This window comes from Cetorhinus maximus, chromosome 17 (genome assembly GCF_964194155.1).
Source record: "Cetorhinus maximus chromosome 17, sCetMax3.hap1.1, whole genome shotgun sequence".
Classification (NCBI taxonomy): Eukaryota; Metazoa; Chordata; class Chondrichthyes; order Lamniformes; family Cetorhinidae; genus Cetorhinus; species Cetorhinus maximus.
In genome coordinates, this window is record NC_135895.1 from 63,802,050 (window position 1) to 63,827,886 (window position 25,837).

Sequence of the window (25,837 nt, forward strand, 5' to 3'; positions counted from 1 at the left end):
ACAACACATCCTCCCCAACCTCTATCAGCATTCCATAGGGACCATTCCCTCCATGATACCGTGATCCACTTTTCCATCACTCGTAACTCCTCATCCCCTTCCTATGGCACCTTTCCATGCAAATGCAGAAGGTGCAACATCTGCCCTTTTATCTCCTCCCTCCTCACTGTCCAAGGCCCCAAACACTCCTTTCAGGTGAAGCAGCGCTATATTCGCTGCTCCCAATGCAGCCTCCTCTACATTGGAGAGACTAAGCACAGGCTGGGTGACCACTTTGCGGAACACCTTCACTCAGTCCACAAGTTTGACCCAGACATTCCTGCCGCTTGCCATTTCAACTCACCATCTTGCTCTCATGCCCATATGTCCGTCTTTGGCCTGCTGCAGTGTTCCAGGGAAGCCCAACGCAAACTGGAGGAACCGCGCCCCATCTTCCGATTGGGCACTTTACAGCCTTCTGGACTTAACATAAAGTTCAGCAACTTCAGACCATGAACTTTCTCCTCCACCTTGATGCTTTTATTAATCCAATTTTTTTCCCCAGCTTAAAATCCATCATATTTCTACTCTCTTCAGCTCTGGAGAAGAGTCATATGGACTCAATGTTAATTCTGTTTCTCTTTCCACGGATGCTGCCAGAATGAATGCTCATCAAAGCCCTGGACAATTGTAGCAATACTTCTTTATTCTTTTACTCCAATCCCCTTACAATAAAGGCCAACATGCTATTTGCCTTCCTAATTCCATACTGTACCTGCATACTTTGTGTTTTCCTTGTATGAGCATACCCAAGTCTCTCTGAACATAAACATTTACAAGTTTCATGCCTTTTAAAACATATTCTGTTTTTCTGTTCCTACAACCAAAGTGAATAACCTCACATTTCCCCAAATTATATTCATCTGCCACCTTGCTGCCCACTCACTTAGCCTGTCTAAATTCTTATGTGGATTCTCTCTGTCCTCCTCACGGCTTACATTCTACCTAACTTTTTATCAGTAGCAAACTTAGATACATTACTCTCCATCTCTTCATCTAAGTTACTAATATAGGTCGTAAATAGTTGAGGCCTATAGCATTGATCCTAGTGGCACTCCACTTGTCACAGCCAGCCTACTTGAAAATGTCACATTTATCCCTACTTTCTGGGGATTAACCAATCCTCTAATCATGCTAATATATCACCCCAAACTCCATGACCCCTTATCTTGTGCATTGACATTTTGTGTGGAACATTATCAAATGCCTATTGGAAATCTAAATACTGCATCTACCAGTTTCCCTTTATCTATTCTACTACCATAGATCGTGGCGTCAAAATCGACCTTTGGGGTCTCTAAAAAGCCTTCCAAAAACTTATTCGCTAAGCATAAAATGCAAACCGCGTTGGTATAGGTGGTCGCCATTTTGAAATGTGAAAAAAGCACCAGTAATTCATACTAAATTAATGTGGCATGGTTTGTTGAATTAATTAATTGCACAAAGATACCTTAAGCCACAATCAAAGCATTTTAAAACTGTCACATTCATTGTCTTTGGCATCTGACGCAAAGTGCAAATCTCTCCCAATTTTTATTTCCAGTGCATTTGATGGAATCAGGAGATATAAACCAGGGTGCACTATTCTGAGTCACTTTGGCTATGGCATCATTGTAAGGATTCCACTCTGGCTCAGATAGAATTGTGTTGCTTTTGCTTTCAGAATCATCTCTCACAACAAATCACTTTTCTCTCCATCCACTGAATTTCGATATTCCGCATTTTTAAAAATGATCTGATGACACTAGTATCCCACGATTTGATAATGAAACCACACAAAACATTAAGTGGGTAGCACACAGATTTCCACTCTTTGTAAAGGTTTTTTCTCTGTCAACCATCTAGCTATTCCATTCGATGCAAACATAATCATTGAATGGCTTGTTGAGGCATACATCCTAAGGTTGAACTACGGACGTTAGACACCTGGTAACTGCAATGTGGGTGTTATTTCTTCACAGGCACCTCTTGATCTCATTGATTATATGGGATCTGAACACGTCCTACAATAAGAAGCTGCATTCTTTATATAGGCCATTCTGACACCTATTCCACACATTATCAATCCATAACTTCACTCCATCCTCATCCATTGCCATGGACATGCACAAAAACCTCAACAGGGTACTTGATGTTCGGCATAGTTTTACATTTGAAGATTACCATAGGATTTAATTTCATTCTGTCAGCCATGCAGGCTAGTACCTCTGTGAATCTTGTCTTCTCATATCCTGCCACTTTCATTAGAACTGTTTTCGAACCTCTCCACTCCACAGTTTGGCTGCTGGACATATCAAAATTCATGGGTGTTTCATCCATGTTGCTGATGTGACATAATGGGTACTCGTGTTTTTGCCTACGTCTGATGATGAGCCACTGAAACAGACAATTTTAATTTCGAGGTCTTTTGGTATTCTCTTGGTCTTCTGCTGCCACACCAGAATGTTTTGTTCTATAAAGCAGCTACACCAACTAGCTGTTGGTTTGAAATCTTTGCTGGACTTGGAGTTTGATTTGGCCCACTTAAGTGTGTATATATAGGCATTGCATTTCTGGATAAGTTGTAGCCATTCCAATGATTTTCAAGGACCAATTCCTTGTTCTCAAGATCAGGCCAGTGGCTGGTTCCTGTTCTGATGGCACATTTGGATTTCAGCATCTCCTTCAGGGCAGATTCATTCTTCTTCCATTCTCACACCAGTTTGTCACTAAAACCGAATTCCCTCGCTGCAGCACAGTTATTTGATGAGTAAGCAAATGTTATAACTTTTAGCCTGAAAGCAGCTTCATACTTCATTTGTTTTGCTGGAGGACCCATTTCTATTTATCATTCGCCATGCCATGCACGGTTTGCCCTGTGGGCGTATCTTAAACGCCCGTGCATCTTCTTCGTAGCACAGCTTGTATTCCTGCTTGATCCCATATGCTGACTCACAGTATAAGGTAAGTAAAACTTGCATTTCTGGGGTGAAAAATTGAGGCCGACTACTACTGCGAGTATAGCATTTCGCAGCTGAAAGGGGAGTTGACTTATACACTGAGTATATGCAAAAGCATGATTTTTGAGGCTGAAAAACGGGGTCGCCTTATATGCCATGATCTACAGTAGTTAGATCCTCAAAATATTCTGAGTTTGTCAAACAGGGTTTCCCTTTTGTAAAACCATGTTGACTTGTTCTGATCATACTAAGCTTTTCTAATGCATTGTTAGGACTTCCTAATTAATATATTTCATTTTCCCAATGACTGATGTCAGGCTAATTGACCTGTAGTTCCATTTTCTCTCTTCCTCCTTTCTAGAACAGCAGTGTTACACTTGGACTTATACTGAAGTATGGCTCCACAAGCGCTGTATTTCATCCAATATCAATCCAAACAAATTGCTGTGTCTGTTCCTGAAAAGTTGGCAGGTTTTACAGAGGGCACCTCTGCCAAGCCTGATTTTACCCTTATCTGATGTATTCAGTTTCCTACTGAGGGTGATTGGAATACATCAGGAGCAGGTACCCTAGCTAACTTTTCCCCTCTTAACAGGGGGAAATACTCTGACAGATAATAGCTCATTTAGGAATCTTGGACTCTACTGATCTGAATGGGTCATTAATATATTGGAAAATTCAGTTATCCACTGAGCCATCAGGAAGCTTCAAATTTTTTTTTTAAACAGCATTGATTTTTTTTTACAAATTAAGGGATTTATAAATATTCAAACCAAATATCTCCACTGATCACAAGAACACAAATGTTAATCAGCTGTTGGCCTTGACTTTCATTTATAGATAACTCCCTACAATGAACATAGAAACAGTGTACTTTTTAAATGACGAAGCAGCCTTGACCCTGGAAATACTCAAAAGTATTTATTACCTGCCCAGTTAAGCATGCTTAGTTAGCATACTTTCCATATGTTAAGTGAAGTGCAATAAAAGCTTATCATGTGGATAAATTCAAGGCCACAGGAAAGGGTAATTTATTGTGTGGTTCAAGAGGCTTTTAACACAGAAAAAGACAGTATTCTTATAGGACCATTCAATGATGCCTTAATGGTTTAGAAAATGTTGCAACTAATTTCAGTAAAAATACAAAATAAGCATATACCCATGCTCAGAAGCTGGGCCAAACAAAGAAATGTCCTAGATTCAATTCCAAGTCTATGCTAAACAGGTTAAACTCAGCTGGAATAACAGAGGATGTATTATAATTTCTCTCAGAGTTAGTGAGCTGAGGAGTTTCCCCTTCTTAATTCTATCAAAGAATCTCTGTTGGAAATGTGGTTGCATCGACACCAAGGGCAGAAATGGTTGTGATTCACCTTGCATTCCAAACTACAGGCACAATTAAGCAACAGCCATTTGGCCAAGGTGGTGAAGTCACCTTCTGCTATGGAACTGCAGCCCAGCAAGAAGTGAATATCCAAGGAATAGATTATGGTTTTCACCTCAATGGGGTGCAGACAGCACGTGTCCCAACTGGGAGGTTGGAGGTCAGCTGGAACATGAGCTTTGGGTCTTGTTTACATTATTTAGATGAACTGTCAGCGCCTGTTCGCCACCAGAAGCAGCTTGCCCATTTAACAATGTTGTACCTCAGGCCACTTGCCTCACCACCAGCAAGCCTAAAGAAAATGGCATTGCCTGAAACGTGACTTTAATGACTGGTTTTAAACTAGTGAGAAACACAGAGTCTAGAGATTAACAGATCAATCTTTGACGTGAACATTAAATAAAAACCATAAAGTGCTCGCTGACAATAAGTAAGTTCAGCAGCCCCTGCAATACCTGGATGCCAATCTGGTCAGCAAAGCATGTATTTATTTAGGCGATCGATTATAAACTATTTCACAATACCTTGGTCTGGATACAGTTGCTTCAGTAAAATTACACAATATCATGTTGTAAAATGATTAGAGTAAAGGCCTTTCAACTGACTGAGTTCAAGTGGTGCAAAAATTAGAGGTCAAGATGGTATGCTTATATTTATTGGCCTTCCAACACCCGACTCCCACCAATCTGTATACCTTTAAACAGCAATATCCTGGTAGTTTATTTGCTCTTCACTCTATCCATCTCCCCACTACTTCTTGTTTCAGTGCCAACCATTCTCCAGTATCTTACTCAAATGGAAATTATTTACGAGAGGTGCAACACAGTGTTACAAGCTTTGTAACGGTGGATGGTGCGACAATCAAGGTGAATATTGTTTTCATTAGATGCGTGTACACACACAGTACTCTGCAGAAGTTACTGGAGAATAATCAGCAGCAGGAAGTTGGCTAACTTTTCTACCCCTCCTTGGCAGAGATACCACGGCTTATTGCAGCATCCCAATTGCCATTCCATCTCAGAATAAAACCAAGCAGCACAGAAAGGATTTTAAATTAATTTTTCCTCGTAAATCCTCATCACTGGTGATCTAATATGAGTCCTTTTGGAAAATGGAAGGATTTGAAATTAAGATGAGAAAAGGATTTATAAAACACCACAGAATGACAGATCCTAAAGTAAGAGGTTCCAGCACCATTACCTTTACAATCTCTTTGTACTCGGGGTTGACCTTCTCCCCTCCAAGTCTTACTGGTATTAGGATAACAACAGCTCTCTTGTCTGATGACTTTGGTATTCCAGATCCAATAGCTTGCAAGTGTTTTTCTATTACATCAGCAATATAAACTGAAAAAGACATTGAGTAACACTTTAATAATAGTTTTGTTCTTCCAAAACTCCAAATGTGCTTTTCTACATGTTCTTCCTTTTCCCTGTGCCTCCTATTCCAATTTATTCTCTCTCAGGACATTGAATTTGTGTCATCTCCTTTAGTCTGATATACTTCAGGCTTTAGAAACCCAAGCTTAATGGACACACTTATTTAATAGTTTCACCCTTTTCAACCATGATGATGTCCTTACAATGGCTCTCAGGCTTTCATCTCAGTTTCTCATTAATAAAAATAACTTATTTTACTTAGTCACTGACTTTGGACTCGGCTTTGGTCTTCACAACTAAAAATATCAGATTTCTGTGATGTAAAAATTATTCTATTATCTTTTTGAAAATAATATAAATACAAATAGCATATTCTATACAATTAAGTTCAAAGAAAGCTTCTGCTGGTCTACCGCTATGCATTTCAGCCTTTCTTCAGAATTTGAGAAATATTTTACCTTTTAACACACCAACAATCTTGTAACCTCTGAGGGAGGTTGCCAATTTTTGTGTCAACCTGTGCCAAATTAAAGCTATTTTTGTACTGTGGGCCCAGATTGAGACTTCACCAAAGTTCTTTCATGTAAGACGTTTTACAGCTAACAGGGGTAGACTTTTATTCCTTCTGAGATGAATTTGAGCCTGGATTCAAGAGGTTAAGGGATAGTGCATTAACAACATCCGTAATACATTAGACAATTTATAACATGAAGTAACATCACAGGTGCTACCACAACTGTTCAAATATATTATAGGATTAGAAATGTGTAATTCATAAATATTAAGTAGTGACATATTTCAGTCCATCACTTTATGATTCTACATAAGAACATAAGAAATAGGAACAGGAGTAGACCAATCATCCCCTCGAGCCTGCTCCGTCATTCAATAAGATCATGTTTGATCTTCTTGTGTTTTGATTTCCACATTCCCATCTACCCTCGATAACCTTTGATTCCCTTGCCGAACAAGAATCCATCTACCGCCGCCTTAAAAATATTCAATGACCCCCGCCTCCTCAGCCTTCTGAGGCAGAGTTCCAAAGTCACACAACATTTTGAAGAGAAAAAAATTCTCCTCATCTCTGTTCTAAAAGGGGGACCTCTAATTTTAAAACAGTGCCCCCTAGTTCGGGACTCACCCACAAGAGGAAACATCCTCTCAACGTCCTCCTTGTCAAGGCTGTTCAGGATCTTTTATACTTCAATCAACTCACCCCTCACTCTTCTAAACTCCAGCGGAAACAAGCCTAGTCTGTCCAACCTTTCCTCATACGACAACCCACTCATTCCAGGTATCAATCTAGTAAACCTCCTCTGAACCGCCTCCAATGCATTTACATCCCTCCTTAAATAAGGAGACCAAAACTGCAGAAAGTATTCGAGGTGCAGTCTCACCAACGCCCTGTGTAACTGAAGCATAACATTCTTATTTTTATGTTCAATTCCTCCTGTAATAAAGGATAGCATTCCATTAGCCTTCTTAATTACTTGCTCTACCTGCATACTATCTTTTTGAGACTCATGTACTAGAACAACTAGATCCTTCTGCACCTCAGAGTTATGCAGCCGTTCTCCATTTAAGTAATGCTCTGCTTTTTTGTTCTTCCTGCCAAAGTGAACAATTTCACATATTCCCACATTAAACTCCATTTGCCAGATCTTTGCCCACTCACTCAACCTATCTATATCTTTCTGCAACCTCATGTCCTCTTCACAACATACTTTCCTACCTATCTTTGTGTCATCTGCAAATTTAGCTACCACTCTCCTCATCTAAGTCATTGATGTAAATCGTAAAAAGTTGAGGCCCCAGCACAGACCCCTGTGGGATTCCACTCGTCACATCCTGCCAATCCGAAAAAGACCCATTTATGCATACTCTCTGCCAGCCAGCCAATCTTCTATCCATGCTAATATGTTACCCTCTACACCATGTGCTTTTATTTTCCATAATAACCTTTGATGTACAGAATACTAAGAAGCAATAAACATATTTCAATGAATAAAATGCATTTTTTAACATTTATAAAAAGGCCAAGCCAACTGCAATTAAACAGTCAGTTAAAATAGAGGAAAAAGATTATAAACGGTGGAAGTTTGGAACAAACGGAATGCACTCACCTTTTTAGCACTGATTTTATCCTAACTAGCAGAGTTTAGTTTGGACGCTCAATTTACACCCCACCTGACTTCACGCGGGTTGGGTGTAAATTGAGGATCTGACACAAACCAACTTACTCTCATCAGGTGAGTTAGGTTAAAACCAAGACTGTTGTCTTTCTTTTGCCTTTTTCATGCCTACTTGAGTTGACATTTTTAAGCATACAGCCCTTTGCACCATGTTCCTGAGATGTAAATACTGTACATGAATTTATAAATTTACAGGTAATTAAAATGCATCACCACATCTGCAGCCTAGATTTTTTATTCTGCTCTCTTTATTTCAATCATGAAGCTCTCCAGTTGCATGATTCCAACTAATTGTTAACTTGTTTTTTACTTTCTATTTCAGATGCTGATTGACCATTGATTCAAGCATTTTTGCTTTTTACACTAAGTGAAAATGGGTGTCATAGTTTACTAAAACAATGACATTGTTTACACAAGACTGAATATGCAGCCACGACCCCCTTGATCTTCATTTTGAAGTGAAAGTATTAAAAAAATGATTAAAATTACCTCATGTAGAACACAAAAGCATTGGCTTAACACATCAGACATGAGTTATGTTCAATAATGTTAAACACTGCCTGGCATCATCAATTTCAGATGACTGGCAGAACTGGGCAAGATGCCCAGTCAGTTTTTCTCATTACCATACCGTGTCACTCACCCGTACAGTCCTGAGCAACGTAAACTGTTATTCCTTGCAGCTCGGGCTCCACTGCATCTTCCACCGCTCTCCTAAGCAATGGATTTAAATAGATTTAGACAGTCACCTTGAAATCAATGCTAATTGAACTGGACTGATTTTATTTTATAAAAATTCAAAACAGCTGAATTTTTCCTGTAAGGAAAAGATCCTAAGTCAGAGTACAATGCATCAATATTGTACAGCAATTCGAGCAACTTTTTTTTATTTAAAGTGCATTTTTTTGCACTCAAAGTGTTAGTTCTTTTCCATTTCTGGAACCCTATTTCAACATCAAGAACTTATAATTATAGTATCATTAGATGCATAGTTAAAAAGCTCTGCTCTGCCCCAAAATATGCCTTAACCCCAATGTCAGACAAGCACCCTCTCTTGTACCACTATGTTTTTTCCCTATTTTCCTCATCTTTACAGCCTTTCTGAGTGAGCTTACCAGTTTAATATTGATTTGGAATCTGTAATGAGATCACTCATTTTCTCACAGGATCCTTATAATACATCAGATTGAGATTGGTTTTAAAGCCTAAGCAGTAGATCAAAGTATGACAATCTGTATCATCACTCAGTCTCCCCACTGGTTAATTTTCAAGCAGTTCTCAAAGAAGAACTTTTAAAATTCTTAATACTATGATAGAAAGGAGTGCAGCTAAATAACTGAAGACTTGGACCTGAATTTTTCGCTTGTCGGGCCCAGACAATCGGTGAGCCCAGGAGCGGACGGGAAACAGGCCCCCGACTGCAATTTCACGCAATTAATGGCCAGCCAGCATGAAACACGCATTGAGAAAGGCTCAGCACTGCCGGGGGTTTTGGGGGGGGGGGCGCAGATGCCAACGTCACTGTGGGTGCTGGTGAGCACTTCCAGTGAGCTCCCTGAAGGCAGGGAGCTGCCTCAGGGAGCTGCAGACCTCCACAGAATAAATGAAACAACAAAAATGCTGCAAAATATCTCCATGCAGCATGATCAAGCGCCTGAAAGGATACCTCATTAAAAAAAACCAGTCCCCAAATATCTCTTTTTATTTTATTTCCCCACAGAGATTTCACCCCACCCTGGGTCGAGGTTTGAGCAAAGACGTAAAGCCTTCATGGCCAAATGGCTCGTCCGCCAGCCGTAAAAATGGATGGGCCACAAAAAAATTGCTTTCAATTTCCTCCTTAATGTCAGCTGGTGCGCTTCCGACTGCCACGCTCGCCTGCCAAGCAAGGTATCACACAAGTGTGCGATGACGTCCAGACACTCCACCGACAACATCTCACGCTATTTCGAGGCCAGACGGGTCAGGCACGTGCCCACCTGCGGGGTGTAAAACTCTGGCCTTGGAGTTTGGTGAGAGGGGAGTTCAGTGAAGAGGGGAGGAGTCGTTTGTTTCCTCTTTCTATCTTTCTCACCCAATAGAAATTGGTTCTTGCTCTACTACTAGCTGTTTGGTGAATAACTGGTAAGTTCTATTCTATCCCTAAGGTTTAAACTAGTACATAACTTGGTCGTAAAGTTAATAACATATGTTAGAAAGCAAGATAAATGATTAATATAATTAAGTAATTATTTAAAACACATCAAAGATGGCAGGACAGCTGGTGTGTCAAGGCTGCAGCATGTGGGAGCTCCTGGATAACATTGTGATCCAGGGGGAAACATATCTGCAGTAGGTATTTGCTGCTCAAGGAACTGCAGCTCAGAGTCATTGAGCTGGAGGCTGAGCTGCAGACTATGCAACACATCAGGGAGGGGGAAAGTTACCTGGATACTTTATACCAGGAGGCAGTCACACCACTTAGGATAGGGTCTTCTGATTTGGTCAGTGGCCAGGGACAGGAGGGTGTGACTGCGTGTGAGGCAGATAAGGGGACCCAGAGGGCAGGAGTGCAGGAGTATGAGCCTTTGCAATTGTCTAATATATTTGAGGTTCTCTCAGCTTGTTTGCATGAGAGCAGGGGCTGCAGGGCGGATGGGCAAACTGACCATGACACCGTGGTACATGAAGCCATCCAAGTGGGGCGAGCAAAAAGGAAGATAACTGGCAAATGAGGTTAAGGGATATGCCAATGGAAGTTCAGTGGCAGACATTTAAAAGGATATTTCGGAATACGCAGAACATGTACATTCCAATGAGAAAGAAAAATTCCAAGGGGAGGGCCCACCATAGGTTAATTAAAAAATTTAAAGACAGTATCAAACTTAAAAGAAAACGCATATGATTATGCAATGGCAGGTGGCAGGTCAGAAGATTGGAAAGAATATAAAGAACAGCAAACAATGACAAAAAGTTTAATAAGGAGGGAAAAATTAAAGAATGAGAGAAAGCTAGCTAGTAATATAAAGATGGATATTAAGAGTTTCTATAGGTATTTAAATAAGAAAAGTTAACAAAGTGAGTGTTGGTCCTATAGAAAGTGCGTCTGGGGAATTGATAATGGAAAGTAGGGAGGTGGCAGGCGATCTTCACTTTAGAGGGCACAAGTAACATCCCAGAAATAGCTGTAAATCAGGAAATGGAAGAGAGCGAGGAACTCGTGAAAATTACAATCACCAGGGAAGAGGTACTGAGTAGATGGGGCTGTGGGCTGACAAATCGCCAAATCCGGATGGATTTCACCCTAAGGCCTTGAAAGAGGTAGCTATTGAGATATTTGATGCATTGGTTTTAATTTTCCAAAATTCCCTAGATTCAGGGAAAGTTCCATTAGATTGGAAAATAGCAAATATAACTCCTTTATTCAAAAAGGGAGGGAGACAGAAAGCAGGAAACTATAGGCCAGTTAGCCTAATATCTGTCAAAGGGAAAATGTTAGAAGCTATTATCAAAGGTGTTAAAGAAGGGCACTTAGAAAAATTCAAGGCAATCAGGCAGAGTCAACATGGTTTTGTAAAAAGAAAATCATGTTTAACCAATCTATTGGAGTCCTTTGAAGGAGTCACATGTGCTGTGGATAAAGGAGAATGAGTGGATGTACTGTACTTAGATTTCCAGAATGCATTTGATAAAGTGCAACATCAAAGGTTATTTCAGAAAATAAAAGCTCATGGTGTAGGGGGTAACATATTGGATGTAAGATTGGCAAGCTATCAGGAAGCAGAGAGTTGGCATAAATGGGTCTTTTTCTGGTTGGAAGGATGTGATGAGTGGTATGCCACAGGGATCAGTGCTGAGGCCTCAACTTTTTTTGATTAATAGAAATAACTTGGATGAAGGGACCAAAGGAATGGTTGCTAAATTTGCTGAAGACACAAAGATAGGTGGGAAAGTAAATTGTGAAGAGGACGTAAGGAGGTGACAAAGTGACATAGACAGGTTAATTGAGTGGGAAAAGATCTGGCAAATGTAATATAATGTGGGTAAATATGAAATTGTTCATTTTGGCAAGAAGAATAAAAAAGTTTATTATCTAGATGGTGAGAGGTTGAAGTGCTGAGATTCAGGGGGATCTGGGTGTCCTAGCGCATGAATCACAAAAGGTTAGTATGCAGGTACAACAGATAATTAGGAAAGCTAATAGAATGTTATCATTTATTGTGAGGGGGATTGACTACAAAAGTAGGGAAGTTATGCTTGACTTGTACAGGGCATTGGTGAGATCACACCTGGAGTATTGTGTACAGTACTGGTCTCCTCATTTAAAGAAATAAGTAAACATGTTAGAAGCAGTTCATAGAAGGTTTACTAGACTAATACCAGGAATAGGCAGGTTGTCATATGAGGAAAGGCTGGACAGGTAAGGCTTGTATCCACTGGGATTGAGAAGAGTAAAAGGCGACTTAACTGAAACATTTAAGATTCTGATGGGTCTTGACAGGACAGATGTAGAGAGAATGTTTCCTCTTGTGGGAGAATCTGGAACTAGCGGTCACTGTTTAAAAATAAGGGGTCGCTCATTTAAGACAGAGATGAGGAGAAATTTTTTCTCTCAGAGTTGAGAGTCTTTGGAACTCTCTTCCTCATAAAGCGGTGGAAGCAGAGTCTTTGAATAGTTTTAAGGCAGAGCTAGGTAATTTCTTGATTAATAAGGGGGTGAAAGGTCATCAGGGGTAGGCAGAATGTGGGGTTGAGGTTACATTCAGATCAGCCATGATCTTACTGAATGGCAGAACAGGCTTGAGGAGCCTACTCCTGCTCCTAATTTGTATGCTCATGTGATGGACGTTCAAATGGAAGGAAAATGTAGTAGATTTACTTTCTGTGCTGTATAGTGTCAATGTTAAAAGAAAAAAATCAAAAAGTGCTGCTATTTCTTTTAAAAATCACCAATCTTGCCCCAATGGAGACACATCTTCCTCCAATCTCTGCAAGTGGGGCTAGAACCTTAGACCAATCCAGACCTATTCAAAGTGGAGAGGCAATGACGTAGTGGTATTGTTGCTGGACTAGTATTCCAGCGATCCAGGGTAATGCTCTGGGGACCTGGGTTTGAATCCTGCCATGGCAGATGGTGGAATTTGAATTCAATAAAAATCTGGAATTAAAAGTCTAATGATGACTATGAAACCATTGGTGATTATTGTAAAAACCCACTAATGTTCACTAATGTCCCCTTAGGGAAGAAAATTTGATGTCCTTACCTTGTCTGGCCTACATGTGACTCCAGATCCACAGCAATGTGGTTGACTCTTAAATGCCCTCTGAACAAGGGCAATTAGGGATGGGCAATGAAATGCTGGCCTAGCCAGCGGTGCCAACATCCCATGAATGAATAAAAAGTACATGTGGGGCTCAAACTGTGCAGGGCATTTACATCACACAGGGCAATAAATTTACATCTTTTAAAGTTGTAATGCGCTTAGATCACTTTTGAAGAGTGCAATTTTGTTGAGGATTAGGGAGGAGAGTACTGTATGAGCTGTCCCAATGCTCAGTGTTGAAGCAACTTCCCAACTCTGAATTCTGTTTTGAACTCGAGCTGGTGGTCCAAATTGGTCTTTTCCAATCTTTGTGATACTAATGAACTTGTTCAAGAAAGAGGAAGAGAATTCCCCAGCTCAGGGGTACAGAGAGAAAGGAAAGGGAGAAAGAAAGATAAATAAAAGAGAGACCATTCAGGGACATGATGGAAGAAAAAATTGGAACAAATTTTATTGAGATTGGGTGGGTGGGGCGGGGGAGCACTAAGAGTGAAAAGGACTTTTGTCAGATGGAGAAAAAAGGCAAGACGTTCTGTTGGAGTGAGAGTACACAATGTGCAGGGGAAGGAAAAGATCCTAACATGGGGTACCTGAAATGCAAAAGAGTTTCATTACCAAGCAGTTCATTGGTCACTCATCTTGTCAATTAGTCACAATTACTATGGGCTATTTTAATAGCAAATGCTATTGGCTCGAACTACATCCTGCCTGTGATGTTGAAGACCTGAACACTAGAACTAGCCGCCCCTCACCCCAGCCAAGCTGTTCCAGTACAACAACACTGGCTTGCAGCCAACAATCTAGAAAGTTGCCCAGGCATGCCATAGCTGCTAAAAACCCATGATAAATCTAACCTCACCGATTATCAGGCTCCTCCTGATCAAAGTAATCATTAAGCAACACCAAATCACCAATAAACTGCTCACCAATGGTCACTTCAGGTTCAGGCTGAACCATTTATTTCAGAACTCAAAGGTTGATCCAGACACAGATGCAAGTGCTGAATGTCAGAGAAGTGGAAGTAGTTGCCCTCATGAGCAAAGCTGTATTCAACCAAAGCCGAGTAAAAATAAAGTCAACAGGTGTTGAAGGAAAAACCCTCTGGCAGTTTGTATCATATCTGACACAAAAGAGGATTATTTTAGTTGTCAGAGGACACTCATCACAGTCCTGAATATCACTGCAGTAATTCATCAAAGCAATTGCTTCATCAATGACTTTCCCACCATTGTAATGCCAGAAAATGTTTTTTCATTGACAATTCCAGTGCTCAGCTCCATTCACAACTCCTTTGATAATGAAACAGCCCATGCCAGCTCTGACAGCAGGACTTGGACAACATCCAGACTGCAGCTGACAAGTGGCACATTTGTGTCACATAATGACCATCTCAAACAAGAGAAAGGCCAAACATCTCTTCTGAGCATCAAAGGCACCACTATCTCGAAGCACCCTCTTCATCAACATCATGGGGGTGACCAGAAGCTTAACTGAGTCAGCCATTTCAATAATGTGCTTACAACAGTAGGGCAGAGGATCAGTAATGTATGTTGAGTATCGTACCTCTTGAACCCTCAAAGCCTCTGTGGCATGTACAAATCTCAACCCAGGAGCATGATGGAATACTCACCACTCTCCTGGATGGTTGAAATTGCAACAACACTCAAGCAACTCAATGCTACCCTGATCAGAGCAATCCACTTGATCAGCACTCCTGACGGTGGACTGAATATCCATCCCCTCCATCACTGTCGCACTGTGGCTGCAGGATATACTATTTAAAGGATTCACTGAAGCAAATCACCAAGGTGACAGCAGATCCCTCCCCGTGACCTCTATCAAAAAGCACAAAGCCGTAATGTTATGGAAATATGATTACCTCCAAACTCCACTCCAAGTTGCACATTATCCTGATCTGGGAATATATAATTGCTGTTCCTTCATGGTCACGAAGACAATATTCTTTAATTCCGCACTCTAGGAGCAAGGACCATAGTAGTTCAAGGAGGCCTACCACCACCTTCTCAAAGCTACAAATTTGAGCAATAAATGCAGCCTTGCCAGCATCACCCACATTCCAATGACAAATTGATCAAAACATCTACAATTATTACTGCAAAGTTCTCAGTTGCTACATTACAAAAAAGTTCAAAGGAATAAAATGCAATAATAAACTGAACTGGGCCCAGTGCCACAGCATGCAAATAAATTCAAATTTGAGCGTTACTCCATTCAGCCACTTTAGGAGGGCAAGGCAGAAGGAAGAGACACAACTTGGTATCATCCAGATGGTATATGCCAGCTCTTTTGGCTGTGGTGACCTGGCTAGGTCGACAAAGCAGGAGAGAAAATTTACTCAAAATAGTGAATATAAAGCAAAAGTTGGTCAAATTTTGATCCCTCTTTAGTCTCCATCTTTCCTTATCGCCCTCTCTGTTTCATTGATACAGTAATTTCTCTAACCAATTTTTCTTATTTCTTCAAAGCTGCAAATGTGCCATTGCAGGCTCCCCCTTTTCCTCTTTAAAGTCTCACCATAGAATAATCAAGATGCATTGCAATCTGCTACTTGAATTTCCAGCATCCAAAAACTCTAGAATCTCTATCGCGCCAACAGTTCTTCCCTTTCTTCTACTTGACTTGTCTTGTCTACATTTTTAAGCCTTGGTAGAGTCCTGAACTAAGTTTTTCAATAAAAAAACCATAATGTCCACTCACCTTAAAAGGTGGGCAACAACAGCTGGCCCATACCAATCCCCAGCTCGCTTGCCAGAGTTTTCTCCCAGCTCTATCAGTCTGTGCATTCCAAATATAGCTGCTGGGTTGTCTGCTAACCAGGAGATTATTTTCCTATGCAACTTCTCATCCTCACTTGTTGTACTGACAGGATTTAACTTCAGAGTTTGTTTCTTGTTACTCGGTGAACCCAGCTGTTCACTCATATCCTGTAGTGGTCTTTCTAAATGTGGCAGGAAGGTAAAACCTGCATCACTATCAGACATTGTTGATGACTTGGCTTTGAATAACTCAGATTCTAAAGTAACCATTTGAAGTGCATCCGGCCAGAGCCAATCTGCAAGGGAATATGATCCATCAATTAGACTTTGAAAAAATATATTCATAGAGATTCTACTAATGGAACAACAGGCAAATACTTCACAGATGTAGCAGCGGGGAAGAACGCAGGTGCCCCAGCGTCACCATGTCCTGAGTTAGTCAATCTTATCCAGCACTGCATTAGGGGCATCTCAATTCATCTCAGTGTCCCTAGGATAATAGGAGAAAGTCTACCTGGGTTCCCCAGTCCTCACTGCTGTGCAATGATTCTTGCTAAGTACAAGAGTGGGATTAGCACTGGGAGAGGTACTGGATCAGGTCATCTACCTGATCTCTCTGCCAAGGAATATAATGGGGCAGTGCAGAAATATAGAAAATATTAAAGGTTATGCATGTTCACAATGTCTGGCACTACAATCAAATGAGTTAAGGCTATTTATTGTAGATAGACATAAATGGTACACTACTTCTCTGCCATTGAATTTACCCTCCCTGTTCCTTCTTTGCCTGTTCTGAAAGCTTTGATTCTCCTGGGGTTGGGTCCACAAAAGCCTGGTGCACACTGGTACAGCGCCTAGTTGGCTATTCTTCATAGCAGAACCTTATCCTGTTTTTATTTGCTGTATTAAGCATGTATATTTCCAATATAGGTCACCAGATAGCGATTTGCAATTGAGACTCCCTTTCAATGGTCAAATGTTGCAATGCCATCACCACTCCAACACAGGGCAACTAACATAGCACAGAACAGTGATCAAGCTAGGGTTCATTCTGACATGTAGGGTTCATTGAATTCAGCCACTAAGCATTTTAACAAATTACTAAACTAGCAATGTAAAATCTACTATAGGTTTGCATTAGAACAAAACAAACTCACCTCGCCCAAGAAAATGGAGCAGAAGGCTTTGGGCCAACAACATTTGACCAGATCTCAGCGTGCAGCCCCAGCCGCAGTCTGTTGTGAGTGTGCACCCTTTTAACTGAGGGAACTCACGGCGGTACGTTAGCCAGATCCTAGTGATGAAGTCCTTACGGAATTGATTCACATTACACAAAACCGTTTCAGTGCTTGCAGCTGCATCTATGCAGCCTGATGCACTCTCATCCCTTCCTGGAAAATGCAAACAGCAAAACATTAAAAAAAAGTCCCTGAAGTGCTTAGTTATAATAAACTGACAGGCACAGTAATGGTGTTTAATTCTGTCTGTATATGAGTGCAAGCAAGGTTTGAATGGTAGAGATTGAGGATGGATGAACATTTGAGACTTGCTTGATTATCTTTGCGGATCAGGTACTATTTATCCAGAAACTTCCCTAATGTACATGTAGCATTTTGTATATAACAAAACCAACATTATCTGGGAACACCATGGCAAACTACTTCCCTGCCTCTCCTGTCAAATTTTCTCTGATTCCTCCCTTTTATATCCCCCGTGCTAAAGGGTTTTATTCATTCTGAGGTATGGATTCACAAATGGCCGCCTCTCTATAATACAATGTCCAAGTTGCTCCAGCACTGACATGCAGCATCCTGCAGAAGCTACAGTCTTCAGTAAGTGACAATTCAGATTTATCTAGGCATCTATTAGCACCAATGCAACTCTATGAAAAAAATCCTATTCACTGGATGTTGTTGCACATTTGACGAAAAATGCCCTCCAATTGTCAGACGGTGGAGGGGGAGCAGGGGTGGTCATCTCTGAATATGTCTGTTATTGCAGCCCCATGTTACAATTAATACATTGGCTTTATGAAACAGATGTCTGCTGTCCACCACTGTAGCAGCTCGCAGGGAAGCAGTTTTTCCCTCCCTTATTTAGATAGAAATTTGACTTTAAAAAATGTATTTTTTTTAAAAAGGCAAACATTGGGGGCACACTTTAAAACAAATCAGTATTCCTCAAGACTGCCCTTCCTCAATAGTAAACTGCTAAAATACACTAACAACTGAAAGAATGAACTTGCATCTATTCAGTATCATATGTAGAGTAGTCAATGCTGTATTTTAGGGAAACCTGGTAGCTAATTTGTGCTCAGCAAAGCGCCACAAACAGCAATGAGATAAATGACCAGTTAATTTGTTTCAGGCAGAAAGGACTTCAACAGAACAAACCATCTGAAAAATGGCATCTTCAACAAATGGCACTCAATAGGATGAGGGGAAATGAGAGATTGATTCTGCATTAATATAGGGGCCCCCTTTAATCTGCTCTTGAACAAACTAAGAAATAGTTAACAGCACAAGGCATAAATTGGGAACAGAAATCAGTCTGGTGCCAATAGAAACAACATAATGCCAAATTCTATGTAGAGATATTAATCTGACTCCTTGTACACAACTCCAAAATGTCCTCATCTGAATTGGAAATATTCTGAGGAATTGCATTTAATGCAAGCTTCTCCTCTTCAATGAGTCAAATGCATAAGAAACTAATTCCTTAATATTCGAATTATTATTGATAACCAATATATTACAAAAATAATCCATTCATATTTTAAAACTGTTCTCAATACTAACTCAGTGATACTAAACTGTGAATCTCTTGATCTTGTGACATCCTGTGTACAATTTCTGGCTGCTGTTGGAAGTGGATGACAAAGATATATGGAGTTAATACCCATAATGAAAAAAAAAACCTATAGGTAGATTTAGTCACATGAAAGGGCCCTTGTCACATATTTCTTTCAATACAGATAAGCACAGTGCACTGTATTAATGGTATATTGATTGTTTAACTGTATGTAGGTGGTGGGACATTCACTTGTGTTCCAATCAATATAAACAATGCTTCTCAAAGTGCGCAAGATTGGCTCCAGTTCTATCCTTCATCAACTGGCTTTCTAGATAAAAATGTGTGCAAATAGGCAGGGACAATTCAAGACAGAGAGACAGCAAAAAAGTTTGTGGATTCAATGCTGCCGAACATGAGGTGGTCCTGGGTGTTCTAATTAATAACAAATTTAAGGGTATGAGCTGGTGTTCTGAGGCTGTTGCAAAGCACCGAGGATGTATAGCTAGGACAATTAAAAATGAAACCAGAAATACAATTACTAGCTTGTAAAAGGTCACACCTAAAACAGTGTGTTCAGTTTGGGTCTCCTTACATGATAGGAAATAGAGGGGTCCTGGAAAATGTTCAGAAAAAGGCCACTAACTAGATTTCTAGTTCAAGGGCATTTATCAGGACAGGCTTGAAGAACTGGGGCTTATTATGCTAAAAAAGCATGATTGTTGCTTTTAAAATAATGAAGGGATTAGGTTCTGTTCAACTGAATAGGTTATTTGAACTAGATAAACAGGGCACCGCTAGGATGCAACTGTAAAAATTGTGAAAATAGAATCAGATTAGCCACTAGGAAATACTTCTTTTCAGAGAGTTGCCAACTCTGGAATTGGATGTCCTTGTGGAATCTGATTCCATCACCCTTTTAAGCAATGTGTTCCAGATCTTAACAACCCTCTATTTGTTTTGCTAATTACTTTATATCAATGACCTCTTGCCAATCCACTTGCCAAAGTTAATGGTTTCAAAGTGAACAGTTTCTTCCCACTTACTCTATTAAAATCCCTTAATTTTGAATAATTCAAAAAGATATCCCCTCAGCCTTTCTATTCAAAGGAGAATAATCCCAGTTTATCCAACCTCACCACATAATTGAAGACCTTCATCCCTGGGATCATCCTGTCCCCTCTCTCAGGCCTTGACAGCCTTCCAAAAGTGTGCTGCCCAGAATTATCGCAATACGCTGGCAAACAAAGGTCTAACAAGAGATTTGTAAAGGTTTAGCATCTCTTCCTTGTTTTTGAATTCAATATTCCTACTTCCAAACCCTAGTATCACTCTTGCCTTCTTAACCGCTTTCTCAATTTGCCCTGTGGCCTTATGCATTCCCCCCAATAAAATAGAGCCATTTAGACTAATACTGCCTCTCCATGTTGTTTTCTCTCAATGTGCATTCATTTTGCCTCTCCATGTTGTACTCTTATGCATGTGAATGCAAAAAATATGGCTGAGGTATTTACCACCAACTTCAGCCAGAGTGCCAAGTGGGAGACCCTTCTCTGCTTCTTTCTGAGTTTCCCATTATTGTAGATGCCAATCTTCAGCCAATTCAATTCAATCCACATGATATCAATAGACAGCTAAGTGCTTTAGATATGGGAAAGGCTGAAGTTGTCCCAGCTATAATGCTGAAGACCTATTCTCCAGAATTAACCACACTTTTCCAGTACAGCCACAAACTGGAATTTACTTGACGTCATGAAGAATTGTCCAGGTATATCCTGTCTGCAAAAAAAAAAGGACAAGTCCAATCTGCTAAATTACTGCCCCACCAGTCTACTCTCAATTATCAGTAAAGTGATGGAAGGTTTCTTTGACAGAGGTATCAAGCGACACTTCGGCAATAGCCTGCTCTTCAATGCTAAGTTAGAGTTTTGCCAAGACTACACAGTTTCAGATCTTTAAAGGCCATCTTTATTTCCTTCAACAGCACCTGCCAAACCCACCCAACTTCTACCACCTAGAAGGACAAGGGCAGCAGATGCATGGGAACACCACCAACTGCAAGTTCCCCTCCAAGCCACCTGCCATCCTGACTTGGAACTATACCGCTGTTCCTTCACAGTCGCTGAGTCAAAAATCTGGAACTCCCTCCCTAACAGCACTGTGGGTATACCTACATCACATGGGCTGCAGCTGTTCAAGAAGGCAGCTCACCACCACCTTCTCAAGGGCAATTAGAGATGGGCAATAAATGCTGGCCTAGCTCGCAATGCCCACAGCCCATGAAAGAATTTTTAAAAAGCTTTAGTCCAAAGATGGGCAAAAGGGCTAAATGCAAGAGGCGAGGTGAGAGTGACTACCCTTGATACGAAGACAGCATTTAACCTGAAGCCATCAGGGATCAGGCGATAAATTCTCCACTTGCTGGAATCACACTTAACACAAAGAAGGTTGGTTGTAACTGTTGGAAGCCAATAATCTCAGCCCTAGGGCATCATTGCAAGAGTTCCTCAGGGTTGTGTCCAAGGCCCAACCATCTCCAGCTGTTTCATTAATGGCCTTCCCTCCATCATAAAGTCAGAATTGGGGGATGTTCACTGATGATTGCAGTATTTGGTTCCATTCACAACTCCTCAGATAATGAAGCAATCCATGCCCACATGCAGCAAGACCTGGATAGCATAGAAATACTGTGGCAGGTCAAAAGCTGGGAATCCTGCAGTGAGTAACTCAATTCCTGATTCGCCAAACCTGTCCACCACCTACAAGGCACAAGTCAGGGGTATGATGGAATACTCTCCACTTGCCTGAATGAGTGCAGCTCCAACAACATTCAAGAAGCTTGACATAATCCAGGACAAAGCAGCTCACTTGACTGACAGCCTATCCATCGCTTTAAACATTCACTCCCTCCACCACTGATCCAGAGTAGCAGCAGGGTATACCATCTACGTGATGCACTGCAGTAACTTGCCAAAATTCTTTTGACAGCATGTTTCAAACCTGCAACCACAACCACGTAGAACAGGCTTGTCCAACTTGCAGCCTTAGGGCTGGGTTATGGCACCCAGGCCTACTGGACTCAGCCTGCCAAATATCACTGGATATAAAATACTCTATTGAATAGACTCAGGTTTGAAAAATGCAGCTCACTACTCATCCGATCACAGACTGGCTTCTCACTGCATTTTCTGTTGATAGGCTCACTATGAATCAACCTGTGATTGGATAAACAGTGAGAAGTGGAAAGGTAAGTAAGTTTTTTTCAATTTCAGTTCCCTGCCTCCAGAGCTCGGAGCATGGCAGTAAGTACAGAGGTGACACTGGGGACGGGGACTGGGGTGGACAGGATGGGGTGGAAGAGCACGGAGTCTGAGTTGGGGCCTGGGAGGGCCTGAGGCAAGAGGAAGGCCTGAGGTAAGATCGGGGCCGGGGTGAGGGGGCATGGGAGGGCCCAGAGAGAGAGCAGGACCCACTGGAGTGTGAGTGGGAGAGTGGAGAGTATGAGTGCGTGTGTGAGAGTGAGAGAGTATGTGTGAGGGAGAGAGAGTGAGTGAGTGTGTGTATATTCAAGGCTGAGTTAGACAGATTTTTAATCAGTAAGGGAATCAAGGGTTATGGATAAAAGAGAGGAAAGTGGAGTTGAGGATTATCAGAGCAGCCATGATCTCACTGAATGCTGAACCAGACTCGATGGGCCGAATGGCCTACTTCTGCTCCTACATCTTATGATGTGTGAGAGAGAGAAGGGAGAGTGTGTGACTGAGAGTGTGTGTGTGACTGAGAGAGATTGTGTGTGTGAATGAGACAGTGTGTTAGAGAGTGAGTGTGAGAGAGAGTGTGTGTTCAAATGCATGCATGTGTGTCTCTCTCTCTCTCTCACTCCCAGTCTCAGGGTTCTCATTCACCCTCAACCCCCCTCCACCCCACATGCCAAAGCATACTCTCACCCATTCTCTCAATGGGTGTTGATGAACATGCTGAGACTAGGAGTGAGCCAGTCACGAACACACTCATTCTCTAATAGCCATCTTTACTTCTTACTCACTTTTTAAAATGATCAATTTACTGCTTTGGCATTGTTTTTTGCTCTTTTTTTTGCTCTTTTCATATCTCAGCATTTTTAAAAATTCATGTTTAGTGTGGTGCCAAACCTTTTCGTTCCGAAATTTGCTCATCAGTCCCCTGAGTGAGGAAAAAAATTGAAATGTGGCCCCCATGCAAAACAGTTGGACAAGCTTGACGTAGAAGAATAAGGGAGCTGGTGCATGAGAATATCACCACTTGCAAGTTCCCCTCCAAGTCAGAAATCCTCCGGAAATATAATGCCATTCCTTCATCATTATTGGATCAAAATCATGGAACTCCCTCCCTAACAACAGTGTGTGTACCTACACCACACGCACTGCAGCGGTTCACCACCAGCTTCTTAATTGCAACAATGCTTGTGCAATAAATACTGACCTTGCCACCCCATGAACGAATATAAAATTCCCATATTTTCTGAATCATCAGCTTTTGTCTCTCACTTCAATGGTTGAGATTCATAGTCATAGAGTTATTAAAATTGTTAGAGTGTCACAGAGGAGGCCATCAGACCCATCGAGTCAATGCCAGCTCTCTCAGAGCAATTCAATCAGTCCCACTACTCTGCAAAACCTCATAGCCCTGCAGGTTGATTTCTCTCAAGTGCCCATCCAATTTCCTTTTGAAATTCTTCCGTTTTCCTTAATTCTCGTTTTCTTTTCCAATGTTTAGCAAATCATTCCACCCAAAACACACAATTTATTTAAACACCTTTGCACTCACAAATGTCATTTTTTGCAAATTCCTGACACATATAATGCCTCATTCTTACACTGGATATCAAATGACAATGTGATATTGAGTACCAGCTACTGGGTAGTGCTGTTAAGCACTGCCACACACAACTTGATTTCTAGCAATGCCACTCAGTGGCGAGAATCAGGTATCACAATGATGTAACTTATTTTAATCTAACTGTTGGTTGCAGTGACATCAAGTGATGATAATAAGACACTGCACTATTAAAAAAAATGCTATCTCAGGCATTGTTATTTATGTTCTTACAAAATGAACAAATCACACTGAAATACTCTTCTATTAGCTTCAACCAGCTCAGCTAAAATAACGATCTCCTGAAGAAGACATACAGCATCAAAAGGAGTTGGAATGAGTGATTACCATGGATCAACATTCTCAGAACGGCACAATACAAGCCAAATGGACAATACTTTCAATAGTGAGTAACAATTTTTCAAAGCACTCCAAGCATTTTGAGATTATGCAATTTTTAAGTTTCTTGTGGAGAACAAAGTCAACTTTGAGTGTTTTACACATTACCTATTCCTAGGCAGTTTCAAAGTGTAAAATCAAGATAAAACAATATTTGTTTGTATGTTTCCCTGAATAACATTTGGAAGTTTTGAACTGAACCACTGGATCATTACTTCTACTTTCTCCTTTGATATAATTCACTTCATATCAACTTGGCTCAGTTGGCAATACTCTCACCTCTGATCATAAGATTGTGGAATCAAACCCTCCTCCAGCAACTAAACACAATCTTTGTTGACAATGCAGTACTGAGGGAATACTGTATCATTGGAGATGCTATCATTCAAATAAGCACTTGATTTTGTTCTGGTGGCTTTTAAGAACTCAATGGTACCGTTCAAAAAAGAGCAGGGAGTTTTCCCAGTTTCAGGCCAACATTTATAACCTCAAAAAACAGATTTGTTCATTATGGAATCTTACTTTGTCTATATAGTAATTGTAATTCAAAGTATCATTGTATAGTCGAGCACTTTAAGAGGTTTGAGAGATGTGATAAATTATATAAATACAAGCCATTGTCTTCGGTCCCCACCACAAACCTCGTTCCCTTGCCACCAACTTTATCCCTTTCCCTGGCAACTGTCTGAGCTTAAACCAACCGTCTGAGCTTAAACCAACCTGTTTGCAACCATGGTGTTACACTTGGTGGAGGTGAGTTTCCAACCAAGTATCTGCACCATTACTAAGACCATCTATTTTCAACTCCATAATAACATTGCCCAACCTCACCCCTCCTCAGCTCAGTTGCTGCTAAAAGCCTCATCCATGCCTTTATTACCTCCAGACTTGCCTATTCCAGTGTACTCCTGGCCACCTACCACATTCTACCCTCCATAAACTTGGTGTCATGCAAACTCTGCTGTCTGTGTCTTAACTCACATCAAGTCCCATTTACTCATCACCCCTGTGCTCATTGACCTACAATGGCTCCCGGTCAAGCAATGCCTCGATTTTAAAATTCACATCCTTGTTTTCAAATTCATTCACGGTCTTCCCCTTCCCTATCGCTGTATCCCTCCAGCCCTACTGCTCTTCGCAATCTTTGCACTCCTTCAATTCTAGCCTCTTGAGAATCCCTTATTTTAATTGCTCCACATTGGCAGCTGTGCCCTTCAGCTGACAAGGTTCCAAGCTCTGGAACTGCCTCTCTTTTCTCCTTTCGGATGCTCCTTACAACGAGTTACCTCTATGATTAAGCTTTTAGTCATCAGCTCCAATATCTCATGTTGCTTGGTGTCAAATTTTGTTTGATAATGTTCCTGGGAGGCATTTTGGAATGTTTTAGTACAAGTTGTTGTGGTGTGTTTTATTACCATGTCTCCTGTGGTGTTGCTCTTGCTCAGCCAAAGGTTACACAGTTGTACAACAGAAATATCATATCATACATTACCCAATGTGTTAGTCTACTGTTAAAGTGCAACTCTGTTTAATGAGACTCTCCCTAGGCTCTGTTGGAAGTTGGAAAAAAAACAACAAATTTCTCTTTTTAAAAAGTGACTCCAAAGTCAATAGGAAGGTATTTTCTTCAGCTGTGGAAATTTCTTTGAACTCTATCACTCAGTTATAACTACCAGAAGTGGATTAAATAAGCCCCCTTAACATGAAAGGCTGTAGTTGTACTCTAACATCCTGAAGCACCTTTGTATGATATGGAACCATCTTCAATACAGGGGGGGGAA

The 25,837-nt window shown here is 40.9% G+C and overlaps 1 protein-coding gene across 3 annotated transcripts in view; it reads right to left on the reverse strand.

The window, feature by feature from the left end:
• atg4c (autophagy related 4C, cysteine peptidase) overlaps positions 1 to 25,837 on the reverse strand; it is a 72,892-nt gene that overhangs the window by 28,292 nt on the left and 18,763 nt on the right. For 2 of the 3 annotated variants that reach the window (XM_078561322.1, XM_078561323.1), the window contains exons 4-7: positions 17,171 to 17,404; positions 15,955 to 16,309; positions 8,577 to 8,647; positions 5,563 to 5,708 (exon numbers count right to left, since the gene is read on the reverse strand). In XM_078561322.1, coding sequence (XP_078417448.1) covers positions 5,563 to 5,708; positions 8,577 to 8,647; positions 15,955 to 16,309; positions 17,171 to 17,404 — 806 coding nt within the window. The remainder of the gene's footprint in view (positions 1 to 5,562; positions 5,709 to 8,576; positions 8,648 to 15,954; positions 16,310 to 17,170; positions 17,405 to 25,837) is intronic. The other variant, XM_078561324.1, reaches the window with a different exon arrangement.